This window comes from Procambarus clarkii, chromosome 67 (assembly GCF_040958095.1).
Source record: "Procambarus clarkii isolate CNS0578487 chromosome 67, FALCON_Pclarkii_2.0, whole genome shotgun sequence".
Classification (NCBI taxonomy): Eukaryota; Metazoa; Arthropoda; class Malacostraca; order Decapoda; family Cambaridae; genus Procambarus; species Procambarus clarkii.
Genome location: NC_091216.1, coordinates 23,139,103 through 23,162,749, shown reverse-complemented (window position 1 = coordinate 23,162,749; position 23,647 = coordinate 23,139,103). Strand labels below are relative to the sequence as shown.

The following is a 23,647-nucleotide window of genomic DNA, read 5'->3' as shown; positions in this document are numbered from 1 at the left end:
GTTTAAACTTCACACACACACACACCACAGCCCGTAGCAGCTGTTTTAACTCCCAGTTGCCTATTTACTGCTAGGTGAATAGAGGCATCAGGGGGGGGGGGAACTGCCCATTTGTTTCCGCCGCCGCCGGGGATCGAACCCGGGCCACAGGATTACGAATCCTGAGCGCTGTCCACTCAGCCGTCACGCCCCTGTATGTGTCGTGGTGTTGCCTGAGACAGCGGCGTGCTTCAGCCTGGGAGTAGAAAATTTCTCTAGATATGTCTCTTGTGTCTCCCTGGTGCACTTGTCCTGTCTCTTGTGTCTCCCTGGTGTCCTTGTCCTGTCTCTTGTGTCTCCCTGGTGTCCTTGTCCTGTCTCTTGTGTCTCCCTGGTGCACTTGTCCTGTCTCTTGTGTCTCCCTGGTGTCCTTGTCCTGTCTCTTGTGTCTCCCTGGTGTCCTTGTCCTGTCTCTTGTGTCTCCCTGGTGTCCTTGTCCTGTCTCTTGTGTCTCCCTGGTGTCCTTGTCCTGTCTCTTGTGTCTCCCTGGTGTCCTTGTCCTGTCTCTTGTGTCTCCCTGGTGCACTTGTCCTGTCTCTTGTGTCTTGTGATGCTACGTGGTGGACTCCTTACCACTTCTCATCCCAGGTGGCAAAACCACGGTCTTCTGAGAGCAGGTTAAATAGTCATTGGTGATCTCAATGAGTATACATAGCGTAAATCTGGCTCTACTTGGTGCTTTTAATTACTATCCAACTTGTGTCTCTGTGTCACTTTTCAACTGTGTTTGTCACTCTCTATCCGTGACTGTCTCTACCTGTGTGTATGGGAGAGTGTGTGTGTGTGTGTACGTACTCACCTAGTTGTGTTTGCGGGGGTTGAGCTCTGGCTCTTTGGTCCCGCCTCTCAACCGTCAATCAACAGGTGTACAGATTCCTGAGCCTATCGGGCTCTGTCATATCTACACTTGAAACTGTGTATGGAGTGAGCCTCCACCACATCACCCCCTAATGCATTCCATTTGTCAACCACTCTGACACTAAAAAAGTTCTTTCTAATATCTCTGTGGCTCATTTGGGCACTCAGTTTCCACCTGTGTCCCCTTGTGCGTGTTCCCCTTGTGTTAAATAGACTGTCTTTATCTACCCTATCAATCCCCTTCAGAATCTTGAATGTGGTGATCATGTCCCCCCTAACTCTTCTGTCTTCCAGCGAAGTGAGGTTTAATTCCCGTAGTCTCTCCTCGTAGCTCATACCTCTCAGCTCGGGTACTAGTCTGGTGGCAAACCTTTGAACCTTTTCCAGTTTAGTCTTATCCTTGACTAGATATGGACTCCATGCTGGGGCTGCATACTCCAGGATTGGCCTGACATATGTGGTATACAAAGTACGTGTGTGTGTGTGTGTGTGTGTGTGTAATTACCTAAGTAATTACCTAAGTGTAGTTACAGGATGAGAGCTACGCTCGTGGTGTCCCGTCTTCCCAGCACTCTTTGTCATATAACGCTTTGAAACTACTGACGGTCTTGGCCTCCACCACCTTCTCACTTAACTTGTTCCAACCGTCTACCACTCTATTTGCGAAGGTGAATTTTCTTATATTTCTTCGGCATCTGTGTTTAGCTAGTTTAAATCTATGACCTCTTGTTCTTGAAGTTCCAGGTCTCAGGAAGTCTTCCCTGTCGATTTTATCAATTCCTGTTACTATTTTGTACGTAGTGATCATATCACCTCTTTTTCTTCTGTCTTCTAGTTTTGGCATATTTAATGCTTCTAACCTCTCCTCGTAGCTCTTGCCCTTCAGTTCTGGGAGCCACTTAGTAGCATGTCTTTGCACCTTTTCCAGTTTGTTGATGTGCTTCTTAAGATATGGGCACCACACAACAGCTGCATATTCTAGCTTTGGCCTAACAAAAGTCATGAACAATTTCTTTAGTATATCGCCATCCATGTATTTAAATGCAATTCTGAAGTTAGAAAGCATTGCATAGGCTCCTTGCACAATATTCTTTATGTGGTCCTCAGGTGATAGTTTTCTATCCAGAACCACTCCTAGATCTCTTTCTTTATCAGAATTCTTTAAAGATTTCTCACATAATATATAGGTTGTGTGGGGTCTATGTTCTCCTATTCCACATTCCATAACATGACATTTATTAACATTAAATTCCATTTGCCAAGTGGTGCTCCATATACTTATTTTGTCCAGGTCTTCTTGAAGGGCATGACAATCATCTAAATTTCTTATCCTTCCTATTATCTTAGCATCATCAGCAAACATGTTCATATAATTCTGTATACCAACTGGTAGATCATTTATGTACACAATAAACATCACTGGTGCAAGAACTGAACCCTGTGGTACTCCACTTGTGACATTTCTCCATTCTGATACATTGCCTCTGATTACTGCCCTCATTTTTCTATCAGTCAGAAAATTTTTCATCCATGATAGAAGCTTACCTGTCACCCCTCCAATATTTTCCAGTTTCCAGAACAACCTCTTATGTGGAACTCTGTCGAAAGCCTTTTTTAGGTCCAGATAGATGCAGTCAACCCAACCATCTCTTTCCTGTAATATCTCTGTGGCTCGATCATAGAAACTGAGTAAATTCGATACACAGGATCTTCCAGATCGAAAACCATACTGTCTGTCTGATATTATATCATTTCTCTCCAGGTGTTCTATCCATTTAGTTTTGATTAGCTTTTCCAATACTTTCACTATTACACTTGTCAATGATACAGGTCTATAATTGAGGGGGTCTTCCCTGCTGCCACTTTTGTAGATTGGAACTATGTTAGCCTGTTTCCACACGTCTGCTACGATTCCTGTACACAGGGATGCCTGAAAGATCAGGTGAAGTGGAATGCTGAGTTCAGATGCACATTCTCTCAGAACCCATGGTGAAACGCCATCTGGGCCAGCTGCTTTGTTCCTCCCGAGCTCCTTTAGTGTGTGTGTGTGTGTGTGTGTGTGTGTGTGTGTGTGTGTGTGTGTGTGTGTGTGTGTGTGTGTGTGTGTGTGTGTGTGTACGTGTGTGTGTGTGTGTGTACGAGTGTACGTGTGTACGTGTGTGTGTGTGTGTGTACGTGTGTACGTGTGTGGGCCGCGGGGTTGGGATGACTAGAGGAACCCCGGTAACACCGCAGAGCCCCGTTAAGACATGTCAGTCACCCCCTGTTCCAAATCTCGTCTCTTCTGCACTGATGTAATGATATAATTCCTTTTGTCTGGGAGACAGGAAGCCTGTGTATATATATATATATTGATATACTTTAGGCTTGTATTGAACTATTGATTCCCCTCCCCCCCCCCCTCAGGATGTAAACCCGACAACGGTTGCTTATCTCCCGGATACCCGTGTATTGTTAGGTGAACAGAGGCATTAGGTGAAAGGAAACATTGCCCAACCATTCCTACCTCGGCCGGGAATCGAATCCGAAACTCCCCAGTTCTGTTCATTCTCTTAGTGTCGCTCTTATTATCATTTCCTTTTTCCTCAGTTCCATCTTCTTTCCTTATTCATAATAACTAACAGTGTCTCGAACCCGGTACAGTGAATAGACTTGGACCTCGGTACAATGAAGACCCGCGAATCTAATCACTTGCCCCCATTACGTTAAGCAAGTCCGCAGCTGTGTCTGGGTACAAGTTACAGGATGAACAACCCAGCGGGTTTTCTTCCTATTGGGGAGTGTTGTACATTCTGCTATGGCGGTGTGTTCACTCACAAGATGAGTGGCGCTGCCCAATACTGTCACTATGGCGGTATGTTCACTCACAAGATGAGTGGCGCTGCCCAATACTGTCACTATGGCGGTGTGTTCACTCACAAGATGAGTGGCGCTGCCCAATACTGTCACTATGGCGGTGTGTTCACTCACAAGATGAGTGGCGCTGCCCAATACTGTCACTATGGCGGTGTGTTCACTCACAAGATGAGTGGCGCTGCCCAATACTGTCACTATGGCGGTGTGTTCACTCACAAGATGAGTGGCGCTGCCCAATACTGTCACTATGGCGGTGTGTTCACTCACAAGATGAGTGGCGCTGCCCAATACTGTCACTATGGCGGTGTGTTCACTCACAAGATGAGTGGCGCTGCCCAATACTGTCACTATGGCGGTGTGTTCACTCACAAGATGAGTGGCGCTGCCCAATACTGTCACTATGGCGGTGTGTCCACTCACAAGATGAGTGGCGCTGCCCAATACTGTCACTATGGCGGTGTGTTCACTCACAAGATGAGTGGCGCTGCCCAATACTGTCACTATGGCGGTGTGTCCACTCACAAGATGAGTGGCGCTGCCCAATACTGTCACTATGGCGGTGTGTTCACTCACAAGATGAGTGGCGCTGCCCAATAAACTCGCCCCTCGGGGCAAAATTTAAACAATTTAATTTACGTGGAAATGATGAGTATTTGGGCTTGAGGAGTTGTCAACATGCAAATTGCTAATTTAGACACGAGGCTAAGGCTACACGAAGCGTGTAGCCTTAGCCGAAGGCTAAGCCTAAGCCGAAGGCCTAGCCTAAGCCGAAGGCCTAGCCTAAGCCGAAGGCCTAGCCTAAGCCGAAGGCCTAGCCTAAGCCGAAGGCCTAGCCTAAGCCGAAGGCCTAGCCTAAGGCTTCGAAGGCCTAGCCTAAGCCGAAGGCCTAGCCTAAGCCGAAGGCCTAGCCTAAGCCGAAGGCCTAGCCTAAGGCTTCGAAGGCTACACGAAGCGTTTGTCTGGAAGGAGTCCATTAAGACAGGATCCATCGTATTATATAACCTTCTCGACTGTTCTACATTCTTCTCTGTATCTCAGAACTTTAGTAAACACCTCATGTCTTATTTTGTAAACACCTTGTGTTCTTCACCTTGTTTATTCTTAGTATTTTCTGTTTGGAACTTTTTTATTTTGATGATTTTAATATATTTTTCTTTAGATTATTGTTTTCTGTGTTGTTTTGTTGGTTATCACATTTACTCTGGAAAATAAGTAGTTAAGGAAAGAAAGTGTCAAGCCAAGATGGCTGTTTAGCTTTAGTTCGGTAAGCGTTTACTGAAACCCATACAAGAACCTCCGGTGACGAGGACACGAACCCCGCTCGAACCGTACCCAAGTGAGCTCTTAAACCCCCACAACACCAACCCCCCGGAGACCGCCGGTCAACCAAAGCCTCAACCGCACTACGCGCCTATGATTAACTTGACCGAGAACTGACGGAGACACCGCGAAAGATGACCGTTCGTGCTTTTATCTTGTACGTGTTGGCGGGCGTGGGCGTGGTGCACCTGCTGGTGGGCGGCGTGATGCTCTACCGCCTCCACCAGGCCGCCAACGCGGGCGGGCAGATGGAGAGGGCAGCGACGGCGCCCGAACGGTGGATTAAGATGGACGACGAACCAATCTGCGCATCGAGAAGGTAGGCGTGTGGGTTCCCACTAACAGTTTTAATTTTGCCGCGAAGGTCGGAATTAATTGGGTAGCGCCAATGTGATTAGTCCTGTTCCTGTGATTAGTCCAATCATAATTGATTTGTGTAAGTTGTTATGAGTAAATTCAAATTCTAACTAGCAGGATATACGCAGCTGGGATTGGCTTTACCAGTCTCAAGTGAGCAGACTGGCAACCAAGGGGTATTAACATTTATCAACCCTCAAGCTTTACGTTATCTTGCGCAAGCAAATTATCTAATCAGCATTTGCAACCGGGACTCATAAGATCAGGTAGCTTAGATCCAGTAGCCACCCTCTGTTGATGAATGAAGAGCTCTATACACACGACTCACAACTCCAACTTGTCCTCACACTAGGCTGTTTAAAACAGTGGCCAGCCTTCCCAGACGCATTCATCAGTTTTAGCATTCTGTTTAAAAAATTGGTTTGTTCTCATATATAAATTAATATTATTATATATAAAAATTTCTATGTATAGTTAGGCGTAGGTTAGGGTAGGTGTTTTGGTTCTGTTGGCGATTATTTGTATTACGTGGGTGAAGCATTTACAGCGTTGTGGTTCGAACAAAATTCGTCAGTGAAGCACGTGTTCGGGAAGTGATCGAATGAAATCCAGCCCGTCCTCCAAACAAAGACCCAAAATTGATTCCATGCACCCGCCAAACCCCCTGTTTATGAATTAAAAGCCGGAAAACCGCTTTTAATTCATAAACAGGGGGGTTTGGCGGGTGCATAGAATAACTTTTGGGTCTTTGTTTGGAGGACGGGCTGCATCAGGTGTGAGTTGTGTGTAAACCGCGATTCATTCATAAACTGGGGGTTTGGCGGCTGGATTAATGAGCTTGGATCTTTTGTATTGTTGTCGATACATAAAAAGTCTTGATTCCTCGTTGAAACGTCGTCGATTCCTCATTTTTCGATGTGTGAGGAATGTAGAACATAAAAAAAAATACATATTTTTCATCTATAATATCATTTTATAACAAAATTAGTCGAAACTAAGTGGCAGGTGACGCCACAGGAAGTCGACGATCCAAGCGACAATATTGTGGCTTTTGGGTAATTAGATGGACCCGTGGAATTTCTTCGAGAGTTGGCTGCTCCTGGGTCGTGCCACGCCATCTTTAAGTCACGTGGGCACAGAACTGGTGGGGCATAGGGCACGTGGGCACAGAACTGGTGGGACATTGAGTATAAAGAGCGTACACGATTTACAGTAGAGCCATGAATGCCTTATGACCAATCCAGGACACTGCTGTCCTTGAAGCGAGGCTTGCGTGCGTGCGTGTGTGTGTGTGTGAATAGTACCTCTTAAGAGTTAGAGCCGATACTAACCCCCGAGGTACCGAAACTTGTCAATTATCAATTATCATCGAACTTCACCATTAATTTAAATGTCTTTTGTTTTCCAATTTGTGCTGCATACATAATATTGGTCTCACATACGTGGCGAATATTATCCTGAACGGTTTTCTGGCGATTACAGAAGGTATAGCTGCCACTGTACAATAGTCAGCGTAGGTTTGAAATTACCTGTGAAGGGTTTAGAGCGCAGGGCGCATGCGTGTGGTGTCTCGTCTTCCTTCGCAATACTCATCGTATTACATCTTATTACTCATCGTATTACATCTTATTACTCATCGTATTACATCTTATTACTCATCGTATTACATCTTATTACTCATCGTATTACATCTTATTCTTCCGAATAGCTTGACCAGGTGTTTGTGCATGAGAAAGCAGCATGCAGGTGTGTGTGTGTACGTGCCTACACCTGTGTACCGAGGCGAGGGAAACACATGGACCATCAGCGTAGATTACAACTACAATTAGATTACAATTACGTGTAGTTTGGTCAGGGACGTACACCAGCACTCAGTTGGGATGTGTGTGGTTGGTTGTTGGGGTAGGGATGTGTGACTGGGAGCGTGGGGAGGTGTGGCAGGGTGTGGGGCTGTGGCAGGGTGGGGGCAGGGAAGGGGGAGTATCTGGGAGTGGTGGGGTGGGGGACGACAAACGGATTACACAGGGCAAATACAACTTTCTCCTTTCTGGGTAGCTGTCTGATCTCTCTGCTTCGTAATCTGCGTCTATCTTTCTCCTGAATGCGTCGGGTGAATGGGGGGAGCTAGATGTTTACTTTTGTTGTGTTTATATATGTGTTTGCTGTGTTACTATGGCTGAGTTATCTGTTTCGTTATATCAGTGGGTGATATATCCACTGATATACTATACTTGAGTAACTGGTACCAAGAGTACATGGGGGATGTAGGGACGTACCAAGGGTACAGGGGTGACGTAGGGACGTACCATATAACATTTTAGTGTGTTGTAGGACACCATATGTCCACAACTGTGTGTACTTCAGCTCTTTGGTCCCGCCTCTCCTCATTCATTTGGCATACAAGTCCCCAAACTCTGTGATCTGTAATATTATATTAATGTTTGGATCTGTGTGTGGAGTTCCTGTTCACCACATTCCATTCTTGTTCTGTTCTGACATGGAACAAACTTTCCAATATCCTTGTGGTTCATTCCAGTGCTTAGTTTCCACCTGAAACCCATCCAACGCATGTTAAAAGGTCTTGGTGTCTATCTTACTCTGCCTGGTCAATTCCCCTCATTACTTTGAATGTCGTGATCACTTCTCCTCCCTCTTTGTGCTTCCAGTGCCATGAAGTCAACTACTTTAGGTACTTCGGTTGGCTAATGACCTTGTACTCACCTAATGCGAACATCTATGTGTGCGTTCTTTCTCCCGCTCTGGTAGTTCGTGGTTTCAAGTGAATTGTTTACCAATGTCGTTTGCTGTGACATGAGAAGCTCTACGCCTCTCAGAAGGAAGAGCCGTAGCAATGGGTGACCAGCCGGGGCCCAAGAGCTGACGCACGACATGCAAGCTCTAATGGGTGATGGTCAGCCCATTCTCCCGAGCGTTCCCAACGTCAAGAAACTGTCGTACTTAAGTGCCCCAACCTAACCAACGAGAGGATACACTAACAGAAAATGGAACACTGTGAAAACGGGACACAGTGAAAACGGGACACATCAGTGTTTGTCCATAGGTAGAGTATACGTCAAAATGTGACGTGCTAAAGAGAGGACAGGTTGATGGGTGGACACAGGTGAAGCAGGCACACAAGCACTGCTGTGGTGTACGTGACCACAGACACGTACACGGCGATTAGGTCTCCCAGGGGCCGTACTTCCCTGGTTATACTCCCCTACTTGGGCCTCGGGTTACCATACTAGTAACCTACATATGCTGTCTTAGATAATGGCCTAGTTGCACTGTCACAGACTGGGCTGTAGCTCCTGGACCCCAGAATTCTGATCACCGATCATGTTGTCTGTTCAAGTACGTTTATTGAGACAATAAAAGATATATCAAAGGGATAGAGTAGGTTAGGCTATGTCTATCTTCCATATTGTTCTAGTGACTATATGCAAGGTATGGAGTTAGTCTAGCTATTCTCCCTCCTCATGCTCTGACTCATCTTACTCACCATCTTCCCTCACTCATCTTGCTCACAACCTGCACTCATTACTCTTCCTTACAACCCTCTGGATCACCGTACCCTCCCGATAACCTGAGCTCTTCTCTTGTATCTCGCGGACATTGATCCTTGTGTTTGTGAGTATATTGTACGTTGTGATCATGTCTCCTTGTGTTCTGTTCTTAAGTGATGGCAAGATTTATTTTGTTAATATATTGACATCCCAGTTACCGTCGTCTCTCGGTAGTTTGTGCTTTACGAGGGTGCTGTGTGTCTTCTGTTTGTACTTGTGAAGGCAGGTAGAATGAGAGCGGAGGAGAGAGAGAGAGAGAGAGAGAGAGAGAGAGAGAGAGAGAGACAGAGAGAGAATAGGTGTTGTAAGGTAGCCGTAGCCTATTGGGGTTTGCTTAGTGGGGAGGTGCGGTAGGGGGGATGGAGGGTGAATACGATAGGGAGCAGATGGGGGCGGGTAGGGAAATGGGGGGAGGGAGGAAATAAGGCGAGGGGGGGAATACGTCAGTGTGGGAGGCGGGTGGGGTGGGTGAGAGCGGCCGTGAGGGAAGAATGTGGCCAAGAGATGGCGTGAGGGTGTCATTGAGAAGCGCATGGCTGTCACAGTTGTCTTATAGTGGTCCCTGGGGCGTCTACAGTCCCCCATCACCACATTAATCAATTCATGGGTAAAAGTCTAGCCTAAATGGTCTCGCAGAGTCGAGTGATCAGTTTGTGAACTCCGGCTTGTCAACTATCAGTTTATTAATGTAATTGTTTAATTGTTCCCGTTAAGTATGGTATACTTATATCGGGTATAGGCATATATGGAGGCCCTTCCCTCCTTTCTCTAAGGTGTGTCAGCCGGGGTTACCCAACCAGTTGCTGGCCTGACCCAGCTGTATCAATTTTTGTAAAATATCTTATATGTATGTACCTTACCTGAATAAACATTTATTTATTTTTATTTAATAGAGGCAGACACACAGTGTTGCTATGTAACTACGATACTCAATATTTCGTTTATTTCCATCTCTATTACCCTGAATATGTTATATGTGGTTAATACTTGTTGTGACTCCGTATATTTTATTGTGCACCCCATACTCATCCTGTGAGTGGTGGTTTATTGTGCACCCTATACTCATCCTGTGAGTGATGGTTTATTGTGCACCCCATACTCATCCTGTGAGTGGTGGTTTATTGTGCACTCTATACTCATCCTGTGAGTGGTGGTTTATTGTGCACTCTATACTCATCCTGTGAGTGGTGGTTTATTGTGCACCCCATACTCATCCTGTGAGTGGTAGTTTATTGTGCACCCTATACTCATCCTGTGAGTGGTGGTTTATTGTGCACCCTATACTCATCCTGTGAGTGGTGGTTTATTGTGCACCCTATACTCATCCTGTGAGTGGTGGTTTATTGTGCACCCCATACTCATCCTGTGAGTGGTAGTTTATTGTGCACCCCATACTCATCCTGTGAGTGGTGGTTTATTGTGCACCCCATACTCATCCTGTGAGTGGTGGTTTATTGTGCACCCTATACTCATCCTGTGAGTGATGGTTTATTGTGCACCCCATACTCATCCTGTGAGTGGTGGTTTATTGTGCACCCCATACTCATCCTGTGAGTGGTGGTTTATTGTGCACCCCATACTCATCCTGTGTGCTGTTACCTATCTACCTACCTTGTGTAGCTTCCGGGGATCAATGGCCCCACGGCCCGGTTTTCGCTTCCGGTAGATCGTCTGATGAACCAGGCTGTTGTTGCACGCGGCTGCTCGCAGCCTGACGTATGAATCACAGTCTGGTTGATCAGGTATGTTTCGAAGGTGTTTGTCGAGTTTTTTCTTGAACACTGTGAAAGACCGGCCAAAGGCAATAGTTTATTGTGCACCCCATACTCATCCTGTGAGCTGTAGCGCAAAAAGGCATACAGAGGGCTCAAAGGGTCTTAATCAGTCATCACGTAGTGTTATGCTTACAGTTTCACCTAATGTGCTCACCCTGATTTTTAATATCAAACTTTTTTTTCATTGCAACGTCTATCTATCAGTTTACAATATATTGGTATACATTACATACAGAGATCACACTAACGTAATACATCAAATGAACAAATCCGATCAAGGGCCGTGACGAGGATTCGATCCAGTAAGTTCAGTAGAACTTCGGTTTCAACTCTTGTTTACCCTGTCGTAGCTCAGTCGATTAAGGCAGCGTCTGGGATGCTCCCGGACGCAGGTTCGAATCCTCGTCACGGCCCTTGTGGACTTGTTCATTGGTATACATCATAGGTAAGTCTTCGGTTAATTCCTGAGATAGGTTTCCGATATTGGATTTGACGGAATAATAGAGTTGTTGTTGTATGATTTTTAGTCTATACACTATTGAATTTATACATAAGTTATACACATGTGTAGTGGTGAAAAGGGGCTTTGGGAACTATGTATACGCCAAGGTGAATATACCGAGGGGGGGGGAGGTCCATATTTATAAAAATTTTAATTGGGTGGAACTTAACAAAGGATGGTTAATGCATGTATTAGTACACAAATGTGAACATAAACAGGTATATATACTCCATTCCAACAGTAAATAGGTACCTGGGAGTTAGACAGCTGTCACGGGCTGCTTCCTGGGGGTGGAGGCCTGGCCGAGGACCGGGCCGCGGAGACACTAAAGCCCTGGAATCATCTCAAGATAACCTCAAGATAGCCACGTTATTATGACTCATCGCCTGCACTAGGGAACCTGGTTATACAGCCGCGTGTGGAGCGTGTTCCAGGGAGGCCAGTGGAGTAAGGCTTCAGATGAACTGTGGGAAGAGAAAGCTTCAGACCTGCTGATATGAATGGGGAGTCAAGTGTTGTTGTTGCTTTAGCTTCAGCTTCTCGGAACCAAAAGTTGCAAGTAGCACGGGCTATGGCGAGCCCGTAGTGGACTTACCTGGCACAGGAGCGGGGCTGTAACTTGTCACCTGCTTCTTCTTCTTCTTGTTTTAGATTTAGCTACTCAGAACTAAATGTCGATGTAGCACGGGCTATAGTGATCCCGTAATTGAGTTCGGTTATTCGCGATAACCTTGTTACTGTGATAGGTCACCTGATTGATTGATAAAGATTAAAGCCACCCAAGAGGTGGCACGGGCATGAATAGCCCGTAAAAGTCACCAGCTTCTGTACCCTCATATATATGTGTGTGTGCAGGGGGGGGGGGGTAGAGGCCATGCATATGAACTCCGATATATGAGATGAGGTGAAAAACAGCGAGAGAGAGAGAGAGAGAGAGAGAGAGAGAGAGAGAGAGAGAGAGAGAGAGAGAGAGAGAGAGAGAGAGAGAGAGAGAGAGAGAGAGAGAGAGAGAGATGAATTTCTGGACATGTTCTATCAATGTGTAATTATTATAGCCTATCTACCAGTGGTAATGTTTACATATCATCCTCTCACATGGGTTGCGTGTCTGTGCTCAAGCCACCAAGTTATGATGCCTGGAACGGGTAATAGAATTCAAGTTCACGAAGTAGGAGGGTTGCGTGCGTGCGAGCGAGCGAGCCTGCGAGCGGGTTGCGGGTGGAAGGTGAAGTTCAGGGTTGGGGGCTTCCCATAATAGGTTGATGGGTCGCCAGGTGGAGCAGTGCCAACACTGACGGAGCCAAGTTCCACCTGACTCTGGTAGTGGTGGTGACTGTGGCACTGGTAGTGGCAGGTGGTTGTGGTAGTGGTGGTAGTAGATGTTTATATCAAAGCCTGAGCCCAGATACACACTGTATACTGATATACAATAATATATACCAAGAAAATTATACTATTATGTATTTCCGCCTGGAATATATCTCCCGGCTCTCTATGTGGCTATACACTGAAATGTAATACTGAAAAATGTTTAATTTTATAAAGACTATAGCATATACTGTTCTTTCTTGCGAGGTAATGAGTCCCCACAATCACATGCCCTGGTTCCCCCTTCGGGTCATCAAGGATGATGGAGGATGATTCTGAAGATGGGTTATTAAATGTTAAAGTACTTAGGGAAATTCCTGTCTTAATCCTTCGTGGTCTGATATTGTCACAATGTTCATCTCGGGTTAATGGCTTCGTGATTTACACACACACACACACACACACACACACACACACACACACACACACACACACACACACACACACACACACACACACACACATTAGATATAGAGACAGAGATATTAGAAAGAACGTTTTAGTGTCAGAGTGGTTGACAAATGGAATGCGTTAGGCAGTGATGTGGTGGAGGCTGACTCCATACACAGTTTCAAGTGTAGATATGATAGAGCCCAGTAGGCTCAGGAACCTGTACACCTGTTGATTGACAGTTGAGAGGCGGGAAAAAAGCTCAACCCCCGCAAGCACAATTAAATGAGTACACACACACATATATAGTGGCACTACCTTTGGTGCCAGTGCCTGTTGTGATGATTGTGGTACCTTTGGTGCCGGCGCCGTGAGCGGCACACTACATGGACTCATTCCCAGAGGTTATTTGAGGCTTGGAGAAAGGGTCCAACCCTCTCTACGCCGCATCACTAGCATGCTTAGTGAGCTCTGCGCCTGTCGCTCTACACACCCCTCACCCCTCTGTCGCTCTACACCCTCACCCCTCTGTCGCTCTACACCCTCACCCCTCTGTCGCTCTACACCCTCACCCCCCTGTCGCTCTACACCCTCACCCCTCTGTCGCTCTACACCCTCACCCCTCTGTCGCTCTACACCCTCACGCTGGGTTGAAGGTAGCTTTAGGGACAGGTAGACGCGGGACTCAATACGTTCGCCCTCTCCACAAGCTGGTAGCTGTTATCACTCTGGTGGTGGTGGTGACAGATGGTGGTGGACTGGTGGTGGTGGTGAGAGTAGGGGCGGGGGTAGAAATAGCCTAAGCTACTCTATCCTTTTGAGATGTATTTTTTCTTGTCTCAATAAACATACTTGAACTTGGTGGTGAGAGGTGATGGTGACTGGTGAAAGTGATGGTTATCTTGAGATGATTTCGGGGCTTTAGTGTCCCCGCGGCCCGGTCCTCGACCAGGCCTCCACCCCCAGGAAGCAGCCCGTGACAGCTGACTAACACCCAGGTACCTATTTTACTGCTAGGCAACAGGGGCATAGGGTGAAAGAAACTCTGCCCATGGTTTCTCGCCGGCGCCTGGGATCGAACCCAGGACCACAGGATCACAAGTCCAGCGTGCTGTCCGCTCGGCCGACCGGCTCCCTTGGTGGCTATCGTCGTAGTGAGCATGATTGTCCTGGTGATTGTCTCAGTGAGGGGGGGGGGGCGAGAAGTCAGTCTGGTGTAGGATAACAAGAGCTATACTTCAAGGATGGGACACGCATACTATTTCTCATTTATCTTAATGACCTATCGGCAGACGTTTTTAAGTCTTATGTCGATGTTTGCAGACGATGCTAAATTACCAAGAGTTGAGACAGATGAGGATTGTAGGATTCCCCCAAGAGGGGATATGACAAGCTGCGGAATTGGTCCGAGAAATGGCTACTGGACTTAAACACCAACCAAGTGTAAGGTGATGGAAATGGGAACAGGTGAAAAGAGACCAAACCAAACGTTAGATTTAGTCTCTAATTTCTGAATTATAATTTCTGAACATCATTCAGAAATCTGAATGATGTTCTGACTTTATTAGGAAAGTCGGCGATCTAAATAGCGCTTGAATAAGGAGATATTTAGATCGCTGTACACCACCTACGTGAGACCAGTTGTGGAGTATGACGCCCCGGGCATCTTGGATCCCCATGTAAACAAATAAATAAGAAAATTCTGAGAAAGTTTATAAGTTTACAACGAGGCTCGTCTCAGACTTGTGAGGGATGATGCGTGAAGAGAGACTGAAAGAACGAAACCTGACGACGACAGAAAAGAGAGAGAGAGAGGGGAGACATGATAGAGACGTATACAATACTTAGGTGGAATGACAATGGAAAGAGATTACATGTTCACGATGAACACCAGTTAGAACAAGAGAACATGGGTGGAAGCTTGATGAACAGATGAGCCAAAGAAATGCTAAAGTTTTCTTTTAGTATAAGAGTAGTATAAAATCTGAATTACAACCTGCTACTTTAGTTCAGAGTAAATATGACAGAGAAATAGATCAGAAGTCATTGCATTTGACAACCGATGGGTAGAAAGGCGGGGCCCAAGAGCTAACAGCTCGACCTTTTAGGTACCAAAATTAAAACAAATAGTTAATACAAAGTAAACATGTAACTTCTTTCTCGTCTAATGCAAATTACTTTTATTCTTCCATTCAAGTCTCGTCGTCGAGGTTACGAGCTTGGCAGTGTGTCTTAAGTTCTTATGTAATGTCCTGAGGCCAGATTCACGGAGCAGTTACGCAAGCACTTACGAACCTGTACATCTTTTCTCAATCTTTGGCGGTTTTGTTTACAATTATTAAACAGTTAATGAGCTCCAAAGCACCAGGAGGCTGTTTATAACAATAACAACAGTTGATAGGGAAGTTTTCATGCTTGTAAACTGTTTAATAAATGTAACCAAAGCCGTCAAAGATTGAGGAAAGATGTACACGTTCGTAAGTGCTTGCGTAACTGCTTCGTGAATCTGGCCCCTGACCTCTGTATTTGCTACTTGTATTTACTATTTGTGTCTGCAGAATCGAGTTATATTAGCTCTTGGACCCCGCCTTTCCAACCAATCAAATTTTCCTCAATTATATCTACTCTAACACACATACGCACATCCACACACACACACATCCCCAGGAAGCAACCATTAGCAGCTGTCTAACTCCCAGGTGCCTAATTTACTGCTAGGTGAAAAGGGGCAGCAGGGTGAAACAAACTGCCCATTTTGTTTCCGCCTCCACCGGGGATCGAACCCGGAACCTCAGGACTACGAACCTGAAGCGCTGTCCACTCAGCTGTCAGGCCCGCTAGGAGATATGATATCCCCCGAACAATGGTGGGATAAAGCAACAGAGAAAGGTATGATAATATACAAGATATTGAGAAGAATTGAGAGTAGACAAAGATAGTACTCAACATGAGACACGGTGGGACCAGAAGACACGGATGAAGACACATGACACGGGGACACGGTAGGACCAGAGGACACGGTGGTGACTGGAGACACATGACACGGGGACACGGTGGTGGCTGGAGACACATGACACGGGGACACGGTGGTGGCTGGAGACACATGACACGGGGACACGGTGGTGGCTGGAGACACATGACACGGGGACACGGTGGTGACTGGAGACACATGACACGGGGACACGGTGGTGGCTGAAGACACATGGCACGGGGACACGGTAGAACCAGAGGACACGGTGGTGACTGGGAACACATAACACGGGTAGCCAGTACCATTAGCCCACAGCATTATTCTCACCATTAACAAGCGGTTAACAACATCTCCGCTGCTGGTTGTATTAGTGCCAAGGGCTACCTAACAGACTCCTTCTCCCACCCCCTCCCCCCTTCTCTGGCACTCGTTCTCCCCTAATTATAAACTCCCAACCGGCTCATTGTAGCATCTTTTCGTAGTCGAGGGCACCCATTTCTAAATGGTTATCTGTATTCTGAATGGGGATGTTAAGTGTGGCTTGTGAGTCGGATTGGCTGTTAAAGATTTCCAATTTTAACCCCCCCCCCCCTAATGGGATGTGGTTGTTAATGAGGTTATGAGGTTGGCACTATATACATGGAGGTTGTGTGGTTGGCACTATATACATGGAGGTTGTGTGGTTGGCACTATATACATGGAGGCTGTGTGGTTGGCACTATATACATGGAGGCTGTGTGGTTGGCACTATATACATGGAGGTTGTGTGGGTGGCACTATATACATGGAGGCTGTGTGGTTGGCACTATATACATGGAGGCTGTGTGGTTGGCACTATATACATGGAGGTTGTGTGGTTGGCACTATATACATGGAGGCTGTGTGGTTGGCACTATATACATGGAGGTTATGAGGTTGGCACTATATACATGGAGGTAGTGTGGTTGGCACTATATACATGGAGGTTGTGTGGTTGGCACTATATACATGGAGGTTGTGTGGTTGGCACTATATACATGGAGGTTATGAGGTTGGCACTATATACATGGAGGTTGTGTGGTTGGCACTATATACATGGAGGTTATGAGGTTGGCACTATATACATGGAGGTTGTGTGGGTGGCACTATATAGAGCCTTATAACCCCTTCCTCCCCTTTGTGGACCCAATAACCTCCTCCTCCCCTCTGTGGACCCGATATCACATCCTGCTCCCCTCTGTGGACCCGATAACCTCCTCCTCCCCTCTGTGGACCCGATAACCTCCTCCTCCCCTCTGTGGACCCGATATCTCCTCCTGCTTCCCTCTGTGGACCCGATATCTCCTGCTCCCCTCTGTGGACCCGATAACCTCCTCCTCCCCTCTGTGGACCCGATAACCTCCTCCTCCCCTCTGTGGACCCGATATCTCCTCCTCCTCCCCTGTGTGGACCCGATATCTCCTCCTGCTCCCCTCTGTGGACCCGATAACCTCCTCCTCCCCTCTGTGGACCCGATAACCTCCTCCTCCCCTCTGTGGACCCGATAACCTCCTCCTCCCCTGTGTGGACCCGATATCTCCTCCTCCTCCCCTCTGTGGACCCGATAACCTCCTCCTCCCCTCTGTGGACCCGATAACCTCCTCCTCCCCTGTGTGGACCCGATATCTCCTCCTCCTCCCCTCTGTGGACCCGATAACCTCCTCCTCCCCTGTGTGGACCCGATATCTCCTCCTCCTCCCCTCTGTGGACCCGATAACCTCCTCCTCCCCTGTGTGGACCCGATATCTCCTCCTGCTCCCCTCTGTGGACCCGATAACCTCCTCCTCCCCTCTGTGGACCCGATAACCTTCTCCTCCCCTCTGTGGACCCGATAACCTCCTCCTCCCCTGTGTGGACCCGATAACCTCCTCCTCCTCCCCTCTGTGGACCAGATAACCTCCTCCTCCCCTCTGTGGACCCGATAACATCCTCCTTCCCCTCTGTGGACCAGATAACATCCTCCTCCCCTGTGTGGACCCGATAACCTCCTGCTCCCCTCTGTGGACCCGATAACCTCCTCCTCCTCCCCTCTGTGGACCAGATAACCTCCTCCTCCCCTCTGTGGACCCGATAACCTCCTCCTTCCCCTCTGTGGACCAGATAACCTCCTCCTCCCCTGTGTGGACCCGATAACCTCCTCCTCCTCCCCTCTGTGGACCAGATAACCTCCTCCTCCCCTCTGTGGACCCGATAACCTCCTCCTCCTCCCCTCTGTGGACCAGATAACATCCTCCTCCCCTCTGTGGACCCGATAACCTCCTCCTTCCCCTCTGTGGACCCGATAACCTCCTCCTCCCCTCTGTGGACCCGATAACCTCCTCCTCCTCCCCTCTGTGGACCAGATAACCACCTCCTCCCCTCTGTGGACCAGATAACCCCCTCCTCCCCTCTGTGTCTCGGTACCCTTAGCAGAAGCCAACCCAGTGATAGTTGTACAAGGAGGTTAATGGAGGTTAACGGGTTAATGGGTGAGGTTAATTGGTTAATGTCCCTCTTGTTCCGACAAGAGGCGGAAGAACCCCAGAATAGAATACAACGGAATTACCTTTTAAAAATTGACTGGAGCGCCGTCATTAGTGGGACACGAAGAGTGATCCGTGGTATTGATAGAGCGGTGCTCAGCTCTCGGTGAGCACACCAGTCTAGAGGCACTATTGTGCTCTAGTGGCTCTGTTGCTATTAAAATTGTGGCTTGGGAGAGAAACTAATGAGGCTATGTAATGGGAGAGAACTGGCTTCCCCTGTGTAGGAAAGTTTGGAAGTGGGAAATACAGTGAGAGGTATGAAAGCAGGCGGGCTGTCCGCCTTGCTGACACACCCGGGTCAAGGGAGCCGGTCGGCCGAGCGGACAGTACGCTCGACTTGTGATCCTGTGGTCCCGGGTTCGATCCCGGGCGCCGGCGAGAAACAATGGGTAGAGTTTCTTTTACCCTATGCTCCCTGTTACCTAGCAGTAAAATAGGTACCTGGGTGTTAGTCAGCTGTCACGGGCTGCTTCTTGGGGGTGGAGGCCTGGTCGAGGACCGGGCCGCGGGGACACTAAAGCCCCGAAATCATCTCAAGATAACCTCAAGATAACCCACTGAACCGTGACACCGGCAAGCCGGGTACTCCCGTGGCAGTGGGGTGGGAATCTGAGGGAAGCTGGATTGATTGATTGATGAAGATTAAGTCACCCAAAAGGTGGCACGGGCATGAATAGCCCGTAAGTGGTGGCCCTTTTGAGCCATTACCAGTATCAAGAGCTGATACTGGAGATCTGTGGAGGTGCGACTGCACCCTGCGTGACGGGAGATGTCTCCCTTGTTAATGTGTTAAGAGGGAAGCTGGAATAAAGCTAGGGATATAAATAAGACCAAGATGGTGAATGACAGAAGTTGCCAAACCACTTCGGATAAGTTATATGGCGAGACGTGGTTGGTGGCCGTAAGTGATGCCTCGCCGGAGCCCGTGTTGTATTAATGTACTACACTTGCCGCAATTTTGTTTTAATGTATTGTGGTAAGTTTGATCCAGTTTGGTGTGGGGGATGGTCTTGCTTAGTGTTATCCTTGTGGCGTGTGGCGGAGTATATTGCACTCCATGTATCGTATTTTACCCTTGCTCAGTTTTTAGAAATATCAGACTAATCTGTCTAAAACTAGGTGCCGTTCTACTCAATGGTTAACTGTACATTTCTTGGTAATATCTTAATTATTCCTCTCTATAGTTTCTTGGGGGTTTTCCTGGATGGCTTGCGCCTGAGTTCCACCGACTTCCGTTCCCATTTGTTTTGTTGCAGTGATTATTATCTTCTTATTGGTCGTCCTGGGAGTCAAGTCGTCACCGTGTCTTCACCCCTCACTCTTCTAGGGTGTGGAGCATCATAGGCTCTTCCACTCAAGACGTGGAGTTATAAATTGTTATCACAGTCAAGTGTGGAAACGTTTGTGTGTTGCTGCCTCGTCCAAGGGTCTTGTGACTTGCTCTGCTGAGTTACCTTCTCCTGCTGCCTCAGTCAGCAGGTCACCGGGTTGAACACTGAGCTGGTCCATTCACTGACCTCTCTCTGTTTTCCCTCTCTCTCTCTCCCTTGCCTCTTTCCTTCTTGTTCTATATCTCTTGCTTCCCTCCCTGTTGTTCTATACCTGTTGTTGCGTCCCCTGTTGTCCGGTCTCTTGTCTCCCTGTTTTGTTTGGTGTCTCTTGCCTCCCTCCCTGTTGTTGTGGGTCCCGCACCTCCCACAATCTCCTGTTATTATCCCGTGAAAAGTACAAAGCCACAAGTCTGCAGAAGGACTTGAACTGGAACCAGGCCGAGTAGGAGAAAACACCGGGATCCATCACAATCTAGTCATCTGTACAATACCTCATCTCTTACAAGAGAACCTAAGATATTTGCTCAGACTATCTGATATTCTATTAATAACGCACCTGGACATATGGACAGATGCCTCACATAAGAGAGTATTTAAGCTCGTAATGTAGAAGGAATTGATCGAAAGGCTAACTGCGAACTCCAGTCAGCATTTGTATCGACACCAAACTACCAAATGTAGGTGCAACTTAGCATAAATCTGGCTTCGTCAGACTCGCAATGAGATCAACCCGTCCTCTTAAAAATAACGTCACTTTTGGCTCGTATGCGCACTATGGCCAAATTTGGACGTAATTTGAAATGAAATCGACTCACAAAAGTGACGTTCTGTTCCGTTTTCTATTTGAGTCGTCTGGCGTACGCGCAGAGGTTATAAGAAGACACTTTAAATTAACGTTTTTCATAACGTTTTGAAACTTTATAAGAATTTCCTGCCCACCTAACCTATCAGAGGACCCTTAACTTACTGTTGTTGAAAAAAAAATCCCAAATTTATTTTCATTTTTTTTTTCATTTTCAAATTACGTCCAAATTCGGCCATACGGGCAAACAGCCAAAAGCGACGTTCTTTTTAAGAGGACAGGTTGATGAGATGGCTGAGGTTTCCGTTGGGGTGTAGAAGACTAATTGATTGTGTATGTTGTGTACCTTGACTTTTAGCAAAGCTTATGATACAGTGTCACATGAAAGACTTATTAAAAAAATAGAGGCAAATTTTAGCAAATTTTGAAAGCTTAAGGCAAATTTTATAATTGTGATCCAGGAGAGCTTCAGGAAGCCACAGCTGAGGTTAGAGGTTGTACACCTTTTATACGTTATTAAAGCTTACAAGATACAGTTCTTGAAGGTGTAAAGCTTGTTGTAAACAAGACCATCTTCTTGGGCAGATTGTCTACTAGTTAATGCACCAGTCGCTAACTCCAGCCCAATAGAGACAGCCACTTATATATATATATATATATATATATATATATATATATATATATATATATATATATATATATATATATGTATGTTGTACCTAGTAGCCAGAACGTCGTACTCGGCCTACTATGCAAGGCCCGATTTGCCTAATAAGCCAAATTTTCCTGAATTTATTTATTTTTTACATTTTTTTCTTATGAAATGATAAATCTGTCCATTTTATTTTGTATAAGTTGATTTGTTTAAATTTGAGTTAAAACTAACGTAGATATATGACCGAACCTAACCAACCCTTCCTAACGTAACCTAACCTAACCTAAACTAACACAACTAAGTCAATAACTTATGGTCCTAATATAATATAATAATACTAATTCAAATAAACTAATTGGAAACAATTTATTTCAAATAAAGAAAATCACTCGGCCTATTAGGCAAATCGGGCCTTGCATAGTAGGCTAAGAAGTGCGTTCTGGCTACTAGGTACGCCATACATATATAATGGGGGGGGGGGATTTGGACAAGTTGCCGGCTTCCTGCTCCCGTCGAAACCACCAGAGATGGCGGGCCTCAGATAAATAGTTACATTAGTTTCCAGTGAGCTATAACTTGCATACTTGTCCAGCAAATATGAGAGAATTGGACTAATTTAGTGACACTGGAACAAATCCACAAGGGCCGTGACGAGGATTCGAACCTGCGTCCAAGAACATCCAAGATTCGAATAGTTAAGTTAGTCACACTGGAGTTTGTTATTGTGGCTGTGGGATGAGGTAGTAGAACATGATTATCTTTGAATAGGCAAATAACTCGGTGACCAGACCACACACTAGAATATGAAGGGACGACGACGTTTGGGTCCGTCCTGGACCATTCTCAAGTCGATCGACTGAATCGACTTGAGAATGGTCCAGGACGGACCGGAACGTCGTCGTCCCTTCACATTCTAGTGTGTGGTCTGGCATCATACAAATGTAACACTACATCAAATGTAGTGTTACATTTGACCTTTTAAAGAAGTGATCTAGATTAATATCCTCCAACTTATAATTTATATAGCTCCAATATTTCCCTGTTGCTGTGTTGGTCACACCAGTCCTCCCCCTCGCCTCACCCCACCCCAGACCTCGACAATTGCCAGAGTCATAAATTCCGCAAAACGTGCTTGCTGGCTGCAAGGTTAAGGCCGCCTTGGCGAGCAGCAGTGGATCAGGAAGGGGGGGCCTCAACACCCCCCCCCCCCCCCCAACACCATCAGATGACACCTTTGTTTATAATCCAAGTGGCAAATTAAGAAGAGTGGAAACCAGCCGACAGTCTCTGGTTGCAGGCATACTCGGCACCTCGTCGCATCTCACGTCACTAGCACCTTACTGCACAAGCTATATTATAGTGGCGTTGCTGCACCTCTGTTCGGGGGTCGAGGCTCTTGGCGTGGTGCGGGAGGGGTTTGGGGTTCTGAATTTAGCTCTTGGACACCTCCTCTCCATTTCCTTCCGGCCAGGTGACTCTTGCTTTGGACAACCATAATGGGATTATTTTTGTATTGGATAATGTATTTAAGCACTTACAGGAGTTCCTGTAGTACAAGAACTATTTGCTTTTTAAAGAAGTCATTATAAGCAAAAGTGGGCACAGCTTAGTATATTCTTGAGCTGAGTCCACGCGATTAATTCTTGCTATCATGAGGTGATATAACATACAGGTAAGTATTCATCTATATCTCGACAATGTATATGCCTAGAAAGGGCACTGCACGAGAACTACATATTTAGAGGGATAACGGAGTTCATACACAATAGAGGTACATACCTACTTCTGAGAATATACACTTACAGCTGGCTTTGGTATTGGACGTTGTTCACATACAACAACAACATTATTGTTGTTGTTGTTGTTGTATTGTTGTATACAACAACAACAACAACGTCGTCGTCCCTTCAACTTCTAGTGTGTGGTCTGGTCAACAACATTATTGCTAGCAGACTGGCAGGTTAGCTAGTAGTTTGGACTCTAACAACACGGCTGGTTGGTACGAGTTAAACCTAATAAATATGTTGATGCTCAAATGTTCAGTTTCCTAGACCCTTATTGGTTTGCGAAGGGAAGGGAACGATCAGGGGAAAGCGCCAAGCCATTACGACTATCTATATAGTACTTGGAAGGGATCAGGATAAGGATTTGGGATGGGACGCGGGGAATGGAATGGTGCCCAACCACTTGGACGGTCGGGGATTGAACGCGGACCTGCGTGAAGCGAGGCCGTCGCTCTACCATCCAGCCCAAGTGGTTGGGGGAATATTTGCTTGGAAAAGTATCGCGTATAATGTTGTGTATTTTAATATTG

At 46.5% G+C, this 23,647-nt stretch overlaps 1 protein-coding gene and 1 long non-coding RNA gene across 8 annotated transcripts in view; one reads left to right on the top strand and one right to left on the bottom strand.

Moving 5' to 3' along the window:
- The window catches only part of LOC123753162 (arginine kinase Pro c 2.0101-like), a 94,271-nt gene that overhangs the window by 24,036 nt on the left and 46,588 nt on the right, over positions 1–23,647 (top strand). For 3 of the 6 annotated variants that reach the window (XM_069310447.1, XM_069310450.1, XM_069310449.1), the window contains exon 2: positions 4,970–5,392. The exons of 1 other annotated variant lie outside the window; for it this stretch is intronic. In XM_069310447.1, coding sequence (XP_069166548.1) covers positions 5,208–5,392 — 185 coding nt within the window. In that variant the 5' untranslated portion in view covers positions 4,970–5,207. Of the gene's footprint in view, positions 1–4,912; positions 5,393–23,647 lie in introns of all 6 variants that reach the window. 2 more of the 6 variants (XM_069310446.1, XM_069310448.1) reach the window with 1 other exon arrangement.
- LOC138355455 (uncharacterized) overlaps positions 1–23,647 on the bottom strand; it is a 92,910-nt gene that overhangs the window by 26,878 nt on the left and 42,385 nt on the right. The window contains exons 2-3 of one of the 2 annotated variants that reach the window (XR_011223936.1): positions 11,526–11,737; positions 10,608–10,777 (exon numbers count right to left, since the gene is read on the bottom strand). This is a non-coding gene — a long non-coding RNA (uncharacterized lncRNA). Of the gene's footprint in view, positions 1–10,607; positions 10,778–11,525; positions 12,123–23,647 lie in introns of those variants that run through there. The other variant, XR_011223935.1, reaches the window with a different exon arrangement.